Raw genomic sequence first — 12051 nt, forward strand, 5'->3', positions numbered from 1 at the left:
TTAAAATGGTGTTTGTCCTTTGAACTCAATGGCCTGAAAGCTTTTCAAAGGCTTCTCTCTCAGTGGACTGTGTCCCTCGGACAATTTTTCTGTCACCAGCTCCTGGATTAAGGGTTCTATACTTGCACAGTCCTTGGAAGGAACTGACTCTCAAGGATACCTTGATCTTGAACTTTTAACCTCCAGAACCGTGAGACAATGCATTTCCTTGTTTAAGGAAAAACAAAAAACAAACAAAAAACACCAAACTGTACTTGTATTATATGTATAAAATATGCAGCTATCACTTGACTGGTGAGGGCCTCTGGAACCAAACAATCAGGGCCCAATAGGCTGCTTGTTTAAGCTCTGACATAGCCTCATGCCATTAGCAAAAGAGTGCTTTAATTTCAAGTCTAAACTCAATTATAAAAACACAAACAATTCAATTTAAAAATGCACAAATGATCTGAACAGACCCCTCACCAAAGAAGATGTACAGATGGCAAAAAGCATAAGAAAACACACTCAACATCATATGTCACTACGAAATTGCAAATTAAAACAAAAATGAGATTTCACTATACACGTATTAGAATGGCTTTTGAAAGCTCAAACACTGAAAACACCAAATGCTGATGAAGATGCAGAGCAAAAGTAACTCTCATCCATTGCTGGCGAGAATGCAAAATGGTACAGCCACTTTGGAAGACAGTTGGGCAGCTTCTCACAAAACTAAATATACTTTACTGTACGGTTCAGTGATCATGTTCTTTGGTATTTACCCAAACAAGCTGAAGTCTTACATATAACTAAAAATTTGTCCACAGATACTTATTTATAGCAGATTTATTTATAATTGCCAAAACCTGGAAGCAACCAAGATGTCCTTCAGTAGGTATATGGATAAACAAACTGTGGTACATCCAGATAGTGCAATGTTGTTCAGCACCAAAAAGAAATCAATTGTCAAGCTGTGAAAAGACCTGGAGGAACCTTAAACACATATGGCTAAGTGAAAGAAGCCAATCTGTAAAGGCTAAATACCCTATGATTTCAACTGTATATTTTGGAAAAGGCAAAACTGGTGATAGTAAAAAAGGATCAGTGGGTGCCGGGGTTGGAGGAGGAAGGGAAGGGAGGCCTGAATAGGTGGAGCACAGAGAAATTTTAAGGCAGTGAAACGTATGATACTGTAATGATGGATACACGTCATTATACCTTTGTCAGAACCCACATACAACATAAAGAAGAGCTCTAATGTCAACTATGTGCTTTAGTGAATAATAACATATCAATTTTGGATCATCAGTTTTAACAAATGTACCACACTAATGCAAGATGCTAATAATAAGGGAAAGGTGGAGAGAGGTAAGGAGGTATATGGGAACTCTCTGTACTTTCTGCTCAGTTTTTTTAAATAAGCCTAAGACTGTTCAAAAATTGAAGTCTATTCTTAAAAAAAAATCAAGTCTAACCCTTTCCATGCCTCTGAAGTTCTAGTCTGAAATGGCATGATTGCACCAATGAAATCTCTCTGACCAAAGGGGTCTGTAAGGAGAGTCAAGAGTGCTAGGTCACAGGGACCGTCTTCATTTACTGTTAAGGAAAGTGAGGCCCAGAGAAGGGACGTGGCTTACCCAGGGGCATGCAGTGAATGCCAAACAATGCTGTTCCAGGTGCGGTCTCTGCCAAAGTATCAAGGTCTTGCTCAACTTATTTATTTCCGTTGTTCCTCTCAGACTGTTAATATGGGTTTATACACTAAACCCAAACCCAAAACAAATCCTTCCAAATGTATGCCATGCTTAAAGATTGAAACATCCTGATTCTGGACTCCTCTGTCCTGCTAACAAGTAAGATGAATAGTTCGATGCAGTCCTGTATTTGAAAAAATCATCTCCACCCTCACCGCAGACACCAATGTATATTGTGTCCATGTGGATTACTTCCTGTTAAACAAATTTTCAAATAATGGTTAGATTTACAATTGAAGTGGCACCTTAATGAATCAATCTAATTTAGGCAAATAACCCCTTTCAGCAGTCTTTTATTTTTAAGTCATTTGAACTAAAGGGAGGTATATTTTCCCCGCTGTTAACTCTGGTGCACACTTCCTCATTTTTTATGCTAATATGTCAAAACAGACTACTTATTGCTTCTGCATGGAATAATATGGTATTTCATTCAAATTTCTCATTATGATGTCCTACTTTCCAATCACACCTTATATTTTTTATTTTTCTTTCTCTTTCACTCCAACTTACTTCGTCTTTGACCTCATTCCAGACTCCAGTTCCTTAACTTCATTTTTTTTGGCCTTTTATTTCTCCCTTCTACATCCAGCCTGGATACCACACCCTCTCTTGTTCCTCTGTTGCATCTACCTGGCCAACTCTAAACCTGGGGTCTCTTCCTCTTTTTTTCCTCTTTATTAAAATTTAAAAAATTTAAAAATAATTTCCAGCTTTATTGAAATATAATCGACATATAACACTGTGTAAATTTAAGGTGCACGATGTGTTGACTTGATATATACTGCAAAAGGATTACCACCATGGCATTCCACCCGGTCATATAATTACCATTTTTTTCTGTGGTGAGAAAATTTAAGATCCACTCTCTTAGCAACTTTTAAGTATATTACACAATATTGTTAACTCTAATCACTATGCTGTATATTTGATCCCCAGAACTCACTCATCTTATAACTGGAAGTTTGTACCCTTAAGCCACGTCTCCCTTTCCACCCAAGCCCCTACCCCTGGAAACCACCGTGCTACTCTCTGTTTCTATGAGTTTGGCTCTTTTAGATTCCACATACGAGTGATATGGTATAGTATCCCTTTCTTTGTCTGACATTTCACTTAGCATAATGCCCCCCAGATTCACCCATGTGGTTGCAAATGGCATGATTCCCTTTTTCTTATGGCTGAACGATATTCCATTATACACACACACACACACACACACACACACACACACACACACACCCCATATCTTCTTTAACCATTTATTCATTGATGGACACTTAGGTTATTCCCAGATCTTGGCTATTGTGAATAATGCTGCAATGAACATGGGGGTGAAGCTATCTCTCTGAGATCCTGTTTCCACTTCCTTTGGATATATACCCAGAAGTGGGATTGCTGGATCACATGGGAGATGTATTTTTAATTTTCCGAGGATGGGGGTGTCTTCTTTCTTTTTCATAATTTCCTTCCCCTCAGCTTTACTCGAGTAACTGAGCACACGTAGAGGAAATCTGCTAGTTCTCCTGATGGTTGTCACTACTGATATATGGCTTTTAATTTCATCTGGGCCTTGTATGCCTCTTCTGCCATCCTTTTATTTTGTCTTGGTTATTCTCCTCTCTCATTTCCCACATAGAATATTTCGATTTCAAGTTTTATTATTCTCTTCAAACTGAAACCCCATTCAATATCTATCTTTCTTAGCAGACTTTGCCTTTTACTCAATAGGAAAATGGGGGCCATCAGGCATAGACAGACATCTTCAAATACTCATCTGCTTCCCTTTCTCTTTCACACAGGTCTTCCTCTTTTGTGCTCCCATCCCCTCCAAGCCCGGTTCCTCTTTCTGTGGGTTTAGAACTGCCCCTCTCATCCCATCTTCTCCAAGATCTTCTTCCACTAGTGGCCCCCCTCCTCCCCTGCATTGTCCACTTCTCTCTGTCCACTGTTTTTGGTTTTGGATTTGTTTTGTTTTCTTTCCTCTCAGCTTTTAAACCTGTGAATCTCTTTTCCCCTCCTTTGGGGAAAAATCTTCTACAAACCTCCTTCTCTCTCTAGCTCCATCTCTGCCGTACTTCTCAAAATTTCATGTTCTCTATTTCTTCATTTCCCTTTCACTCATCGGCTCACTTCCATCTGGATTCTGGCCTCACCACTCCACTGCATTTCCACTGGCTAAGATCACCAATGTTTTCCCAGTTTCTGGATTCCAGTTTTATCTGGCTTTGCCTCTTTGTTGTTTAGCAACTGGAGTAATAAGGACTTGATCCTATGTTGCATTAAAAGTATGTTTGGCCAGGGAACCAGAACTGTAGGACTTCTCAGCACTGACGTCAATCCACATAAGGTCGCTGGGGAAGGCCATGGCTGGGCATTGTTGTGCTCCTTTTTGGCCTGAGATAGTCAGGCCTAGATAACTTTAGGCTGAAACAGGGGGCGGCGGGGGGGTTCTCCTCTGTGAATTTCAGCTCCCCAAGGCCCAGGAATGGGAAAAATGGGATGAAGAGGAAAGGCTGATGAGGAAGACCAGTGAAGAGCCTCATGCACATAACCTAGGGAGAAAAAAAGGATAAAGGTCTGAATTAAGACAGCCAGCAATGGAGACAGCCACTCAGAAGTGTGGGGTAAAACTGACAGAATTGTTCATTTAGAGAGATGTAAAAGAGAGGATTTAAGGATGACTTCTGAGTTTCTAGCTTAGGAAACAAGGGGTATGCTGTCTTCATATTAATTTAAAGAGAATATAAACAAGACTTTGGGAGAATAGAAAAAATGTCTCAAATTCTGATGATGATTAATTTCGCTTGGAAAAGAGAAATACCTGTATACTAAATTTGTTGAGATGTACTACTGTGAGAATGTTTTAACTTAGAATATACAATGAATTAGAGTTAACTTTGCATAGATCATGTGGTCTAGTTTAAAAAAAAAGGTCTTTGAGATCTAGTTAAAATTTGTCTTTTTAGGTAAAGTTTGTTGAGCTAACAACAATTAGGTCTTTGTGTCTCCAAGGGGATTTTAGGGTTAAATGAACGTAGGATAAAGGAATCTGAATCTCTGGCTTCCCCTTGCATCAACTCAGCAGTGGGGTCAGGACGGTGGGAGCCAACACTGCAGCAGCCATTTGCTGGGCAATCTCCCAGATAATGAGACATCTTGCCCTGGGATCCGGGAAGGGAACAAGCTGCGAGGGGATAGTCATTGGTGTCACTTCTAAATGTGTCCCCTGTACCTGATCATCAGGTGTATTTGCCTGGTATTTTAAGTGCCTGGTTTTGAAAGATCACTTTTGTCAGACCACATGTAGGGGCTGGATTGGTTAGGAAGATTGGAAAAGGCAGTCTTCAGTTCTAGACATCTGGGACAGGGGAAAAGAGGAAGGAGTACAGTATGGTCCATTTTGGTCATGTTGAGATGGACCTCATGAGGATTGTTCAGTGGGAGTTAGAAACATGAACCTGGAGAACTAGATGTTTGAACGACTCACTCAGAAGCCATTGTTAAGCGGTTGATGTGGGGGGGGAGGTGGTGCACAGGTCCCCTTAGGGGAGCACAGAGTGAGAAGTAAGTGGATCATAGGTGGAATCTCTGCTGATCCAGTAGTTAAAAGAAACGCTGAGTCAGAGGAACCCAAGAAGAGGCCTAAAATCAAGCATTCAGAGATGTAGGAATGATTATGTTTGTTCTTTTATAAATGCACACAAAATCTTAAGGACGCCTTGCTTTACAATAGCTGGACACTTTATTTCTTGTCATGCTATATGACTAAGATAATAAGCCCAATTTAGAGATTTTTTCCCCCACAAGGATCAATAACACTTTTACTTAAAAAAATAAAAGAAAACAACTTTACTGTGGCATCACTACTATATAAACCTGTACTTTTTGCATCAAGTTGGTTTAGTTCTTTGAAGAAAGTCTTATTAACCAAAACTTTACAGATCATAGAGCAAGAAAATCAGTTCTGCAAATTCAATAATAAAAAAAAAAGCTCAGGACAATTATACTATAGAGTTTTAGACTACACTAAAATCGTCTTAGAAAATTATTTACAATGTTATCATAGTATAAACACTCTAAATTTTAAAATAAATCTGTGGACTTTATACAAAAATATTCTAAAGTACAAATATAAGTTAAACACTGAGTAAAACATTCACCATATCCAGTGGAAGCTACTATTAATATATTCTAGATGGTAAAATTTAAAATGATAAACCACAAAACAGTGTTTCCTTAACCGTTCATAATTTTAAGTATTTTAGTAGTAATCACAGGTTTAGAATTTCATTGTAAAATTTTCATTTTTACAGAAGTAAGATATACAGTTTTCTTCACAGACTCCTTCTCTCTTTAGCTTATGTTAAAAGGCAACAAAATAATAAAAATTTCTTAGTCAGAAGTTGCCATACCATGTAAAGTACATAAATTGTGAAATTTAAAAAAATCAGCTGATTCCCTTTAAAAAGAAAACAGTGTATGTGGTACATAAGACAAAAAACACACTGCTGCAGGGTATTTAATCGATCTAAAAATAATGTTCCCACACTTCAGAAAAATGTTAGGTACTGAATCTTCTTTAAAAGCCTTTTAAAAAATAAGTATAACAGAACAAAACATTTTCACTTAAATAATTTTGGTGTGAAGTATCTTTGGAACAGTTTAAGAAAAGCTTGCCAAGATGCATCATTTTGCTGTGTAAAAAGTAAGCATGTTTCATTGTTCAATAATTTCCCCCAAATGTTACAAATGACTTTTAAAACAATGTTGATGTTATTTACAGTTATGTTTTCACTTTGAGATACCAATTTTGCATTTGGCTTGGATGTTCTTAAAAATTAAAAGGTAGATGTGTGACCTAGTAATATGCTAATTTTGATTTCCTAAGACATTGTGTTAAAATGCTATTAAAATATACATATCCTAGTTAGCAGCCACATTCTTACAGAGAAAATGCACATTAAACTTATTACCCTATGAACAATTAGGACTTTAGTTCCAGCTTTGGTTCTTTTTTATTCTATTAAGTAGAGTTATTAACATGGCATTTTGTGGGTAATTGTGATTACGGGCATAGCAATTCAACAAAAAAAAAAAAAAAAAAAAAAAAAGTCCTTAAGACTGCTGCTTTGAAACAAAGTAAATACTGACCCTGGGAAAGCTTTAATGGCTCATTTTTCTTAAACCATCAGTGCAAATTAGCAAACCTTTAGAAGAGTTTAATCATGGAGAGAAGGAAGCATAATCTCATCTTCGTTGGCTCCATGTTGATACCGAACTGAAGAGAAGCCCGCCCAGTGAAAACGGTTCCTTCGGAAGAGGAACCAAATCAGCCCGCTGATGAGAGCTAAGACACAGAGCACAGCAAGCGCGACACCCATTCCTCTGTAATCAGGGCCTGGTGTAGGGAGAGGTTTGACAGTGGCGGGGAGGGTAGAAGAGTGATCATTATTGATTTTATACATTAGGCGTGTGTCACATATGCGAACCCTGTACCACCAACTAGATACAGGAAGTAACTGATGTTTCATAGCATTAACACAGACTCCAAACTCACCATCAAACACTTAAGTGCCTTCTTTTCCAATTTAACTGTTTTCCTTTTCGTTCAAATCCTCTTCATTGCTATAGCAATTCTCTTCCAAAGACATTAAAGCACTAGCATGATTCTCACTTTCCCTTCCCATCACCCATTTGAGACGATCACTCCCAGTATATTACCTTAGTTTGATAACAAATTGCTTAAGGTTGCAAATGTTTGTTTGACTTACCTAGGGCCAAATAATGTATTATTCGCTTTAAAGGAATTTAAGTCTTCAGGATGATCTCATTCAGTTCCTAGCTATTCAGATTCAAATACTGTCCCAGCCCCTTGTCTACCCGCTGCTGAGATGGACTTGTTTTGTCCTGTGTGGCTTTGATACCATCGTTCTGTTGGCCTCCCTTCTTTCTCATATGTCCAGTTGCACACTAGACATTCCATATGGTCCATATGTACAGCTCATCTCCGTATGGATGGCTCGAAATGCTAAAATAGAACTCTTGATTTATACCACCCTAACCCTGCTCCCACCCATCCCCCAAACCTGCCGGTCACTTTCCATTCCACTCAGAACAGAACCTGGATTCCAGGGCCCCAAGTGGCTAGAACCTGTCTACCTTCTAGCTCTTCCTGAGTCCACATCAAGCTTGTTCTGCCTTGGGCTGTTTGCTCCAACTGGTACCTCTGCCTGGTATGCCTCTTCCCCTGATCCCCAGGGCTTGGCTGGCCTTTCAGATTTCAGCTTCAATGTCTCCTGCACTAAGATGTCTTCCCTGATAACCTGATCTAGAGTAGTCATTCCCCTGGTCAATCACATAGCGTTTATAACTATTTGATATTTTCCTCTCTTTTAAAAATGGGCCTGCTTGGTAACTCATTATCTATCTTCCTTCATTAGACTGTAAGCTCTGTGAGGAAAGGAGTCTTATCTGTCTTATTTACAGGTGCACCCCAGTACCTAGAACAGGGCAGGACACAGACACTAAAAATTTGCTAAATCGATGCATAACTATATAGATATTGATCACCAAGGGCTGGAGTTTTATTTTAATATTTGTACACCAAAATGGACATTTTAATACTAATCTTTAAAAATGTTGATGTGAAAATTTTAGAGCTTATTACAATAAGATTTTCATAGTTATTTTATGTATGAACTGTGATGAAACAGAAGTTCAAACTATGATTTCCTATAGATACTCAGGACATTTTAAGTAATTAAATATGGTTTTGCATTGTTGTTAAGTTAATCATGAGTTTTATAAGAATGAGAAGAAAGAAAGCAAACTAACTTCAGAATTAGACCTTTGAGCTTTTACATTATTTGAATTATAGAATAAAATACATCTTAACATTTTCAAATAAATGACTTCTCCAATACTCTGGCAGCTTCTATTTTTCTTAGGAAAGAGTTACACAAATTATAGACAGTTTAGAACTTCCCTCTGGGCATCCTAGACATCTTGTGCATTTACTGTCTCTTATAATCTGTTTTTCCAAGGGAGAAAAGACTTAATATTGTTTGGATATACAGTAAGGACTAAGTACTTTAGAATGAAGTACAAAACTTTGCACATAATTGAATTGCACATTTATTTCCTGACCTGTTCTGCAAAAATATTCCTTAAGAACAGATTACATACTTACCCAAGGGAACTTTGCAGACAATTCTTCCATAGCCACGTGAACATTCAACTTTTATCCAAGTCTCATTTGAAGCTAACAAAATGCTACATTGTCCACCACCACTCTTAATTTTATTTGCCCATTTGGCAAATGTCACTTTTGATCCATCTAACCAATTCCAAGATTGATCTAAAGAAAGAAATTAAGTACAACTATGTTTATCGCAACATAACTAAGGTAAAAAGGCATGTAACTCATACAATTTATTTATTTAGAACTGCATTATGCCACTATTTAAAATAAAATTTATTAAAAGTGAACGAATGAAAAAAATCACTTTGTCAGATGTACTTGTCACATATCAAGTGCTCAGTAGCCCTACCTGGCTAGTGGCTACTACCTTGGACAGTGCAGTGGACCAATTGCATCTTTGTATAAAGTTCTGGTAGACAGCACTAACATAGAATATGGTGTTTTGATTAAAGGGCAAAATGCCTGCACATTTATTGTGTGATAGATAGATTTCTAAAGACCTGTATCCCTTTCCCCATCCCTCCACCCCCATCATTCACAATGTGCTGCTGGGGGAGGTAGCACCACCTTGTGGTGATAGTATAAAGTCAATTTATAATTCATTTAGATGGCCAACTTTGAATTCGTTCACTTTTTGACACATACTTGATATTCTGGAATTCACATTTATTTCAATTATTTAGAATTCAACTTTGCATAAAATGTGAAATAGACTTCCTAATCTTCTATCAAATTTCTACTCTTAATTCATTCTTTATCAATTCCAAGTGCACTTAAACCCTGTATCTAGTATTCCCTATTGAAAAATTCTTCCACAAATCTTTTTGAACCAAATATCTGCAATTTTACTAAGACAGTATAAAAAAATCACTATTAAGGCTTAATTTCGCTCTATGGTAAAAAAAAAAAAAGTTCCAACAAGAAGGGAACTGTCTGAATAACAGAGTTATAAGCTACAGAAACACTGGGTAATAGAGACTAAAACTCTAAGGGAAGTAAGTGAGATGGGTTCCTTGTGGGGACACAGGGGGCACAGATATTGCCACAGGAGAAAAAAATATCCTGTTGACCCAACTATCTTATGCCTCTAAAACACTTTCTGTTGATTTTAATCTGACTTTCTATTTCATTAGTGTTTCCATCATTACTAATAAGCTACTCATTTATTCATCAGGAATTTTTAAGCCTCTAAAACAGCAGACCTAGCTTATTCATCAATAAGAAGCATTTGAATTGGCCACCAGTTGACATTCTTCAGTGAGGCTGACACGGTATTTAGGACAAGTTTGAATGCTCTTTGCACACTGCACACACAGATATGTCATTTACCAGCAGAAAGTTGAAATAATCCAAGCCAAACTCTCATGGTAATATTATTATTTTCCCTCATCAGTCTGCTCACAAATTTATTCTCATCTTCATCCTCTATGGTAACGAGAGTTGCAGAATGAGCTGTTGAAGGAAAACAAACCCCAAACCAATCAGCTTTATGAAAACTAGGGAAGTGGTTTATTTTCAACCAGGCATTTGAAAAAAACGATCATGATCAAGATCATGGAGAAATTCAAATTTGATACAGAGAATGTTCTGAAAATCTGGTATTTAGGTCAGGTTTTTGAAAGTATAGCAGTAATAGCTTCCAAAAAAGTTGGAAATATTTCTAGATTGAAATTTTGTATATAGAAATTTTGTATTTCCTCAAAATATTTCCCTGGTAATAGTTTGGATGTTGGAACTGCCTAACCAGTGAGACCTTCATGTATGAACAGCTAGCTAGTCGGAAGAAGTGGGCTGTGTAATGGTAGAAATCTGTGTGCCCCCTCTAGATTTTTAACACTCTCTCCTTCTGTATCATAACTCTGCTTTAAATTTGCTTCTGTTAAAATGAAAATAAAAACAAATAGGTTTGGGATGCTGGAGAGTGTTAGCCTTCCTTTTAATACTATTTTATATACATAAGCATACTTGGTCATGCAACTGTAAGTTCCTAAATACAGTATAGAATTGAACAGGTGAGTATTCTTGAAGTGTGACTGGTTGCTCTAAACCCACAGAGAAAAAAAAGTGTTATTATCATCATCAGGAAAGGGATAGAAATAAAATAATAACTAGATTTGGAAATCAATCCTAAATGGAATCAAATAGTCTTCAAGCCCAACAAGACTTGAATTAAGCATTTCTTTTGAGATGTGGGGTATTTAAAAAAGGACAAAAGAAAGCCTTTACTCCTTTACAGATCCCCACACTGTGCAGGCACGTCACACGTTACCTTGTTTAACACTACATAATCCCGTAGAAGAAGGTACTACTACTATTTTACAGATGATGAAATGGAGGGGCAAGGAGATTAGGTAAATTGGTCAGGTTTACACAGCTAGCCAGTTTTAGAATTACAAAGTCAATCTCAATCCTAATGATAAGAATAGTTTTGAATGCTATTTGCAGGGCACTGTCTCATTTCTTTCATTCCTACAACAACCCAACCTTTACCCAAACTTTGAAGTGAGTACTCTTCATTCTCATTGTTCAGATGAGAAAGAGAAACAATTATGTAGCTTCCACAATATCACTCAGCTAGTAAGTGTGGGAGCTGGGATTGCAACCCAGACCTGTCTGCCTCCAAAGCTTAAGTGCTTAACTCCCACACGACAAAGACAGTAAACCTTTCTCTTCTCTCTTCTAGGAGCAAGAGGCTTCCTTCTTTCAGAACATATATAGAGAGAGCTCAGAGTAGTTCCCATCACGTGCATACATAAACATGTATAACACACAACCAGTCCCCACACAAAAGTTCCCACCATGTAGTGAAGCCATCACAAGGAGATTTTTAAATCAGTTAAGTGTCTCCACCAGTAGCAAAATAAATGAGATAAATGTCATCTGCCTGGCTAAATGGCTGTCCAAGGCTGCAGGTCTTTGAAATACCCTAGATGGTCTCCCCAGAAGTCATTTCACAGTTTGACTATAGGCTAAGTTTATCATGGGAGAGAGTCAATCATTGCTGCTCTTTCTAAAAATAGTTAAATCTGAAGACAAAAAGTCCCGTCCCTTACAATGTTCAGAAATGTGGGCCATTCCTTTTGCAGAATGGATGAACAATCCATGCTTCTTGGATTT

The 12051-nt window shown here is 37.6% G+C and overlaps 1 protein-coding gene across 4 annotated transcripts in view; it reads right to left on the reverse strand.

The window, feature by feature from the left end:
- The window catches only part of LY75 (lymphocyte antigen 75), a 104366-nt gene that overhangs the window by 22285 nt on the left and 70030 nt on the right, over positions 1–12051 (reverse strand). Inside the window, exons 33-37 of one of the 4 annotated variants that reach the window (XR_010380589.1) lie at positions 10264–10386; positions 8923–9090; positions 6941–7131; positions 5221–5375; positions 2979–4285 (exon numbers count right to left, since the gene is read on the reverse strand). Coding sequence is in view for 3 of the 4 variants with exons in the window: in XM_064484833.1 (XP_064340903.1) it covers positions 6953–7131; positions 8923–9090; positions 10264–10386 (470 nt within the window). In the remaining variant the exon portion in view is untranslated. Of the gene's footprint in view, positions 1–2978; positions 4286–5220; positions 5376–5456; positions 7132–8922; positions 9091–10263; positions 10387–12051 lie in introns of those variants that run through there. The other 3 variants (XM_064484833.1, XM_031451513.2, XM_031451515.2) reach the window with 3 other exon arrangements.

Source organism: Camelus dromedarius, chromosome 4 (genome assembly GCF_036321535.1).
Source record: "Camelus dromedarius isolate mCamDro1 chromosome 4, mCamDro1.pat, whole genome shotgun sequence".
In the NCBI taxonomy this organism is placed as follows: Eukaryota; Metazoa; Chordata; class Mammalia; order Artiodactyla; family Camelidae; genus Camelus; species Camelus dromedarius.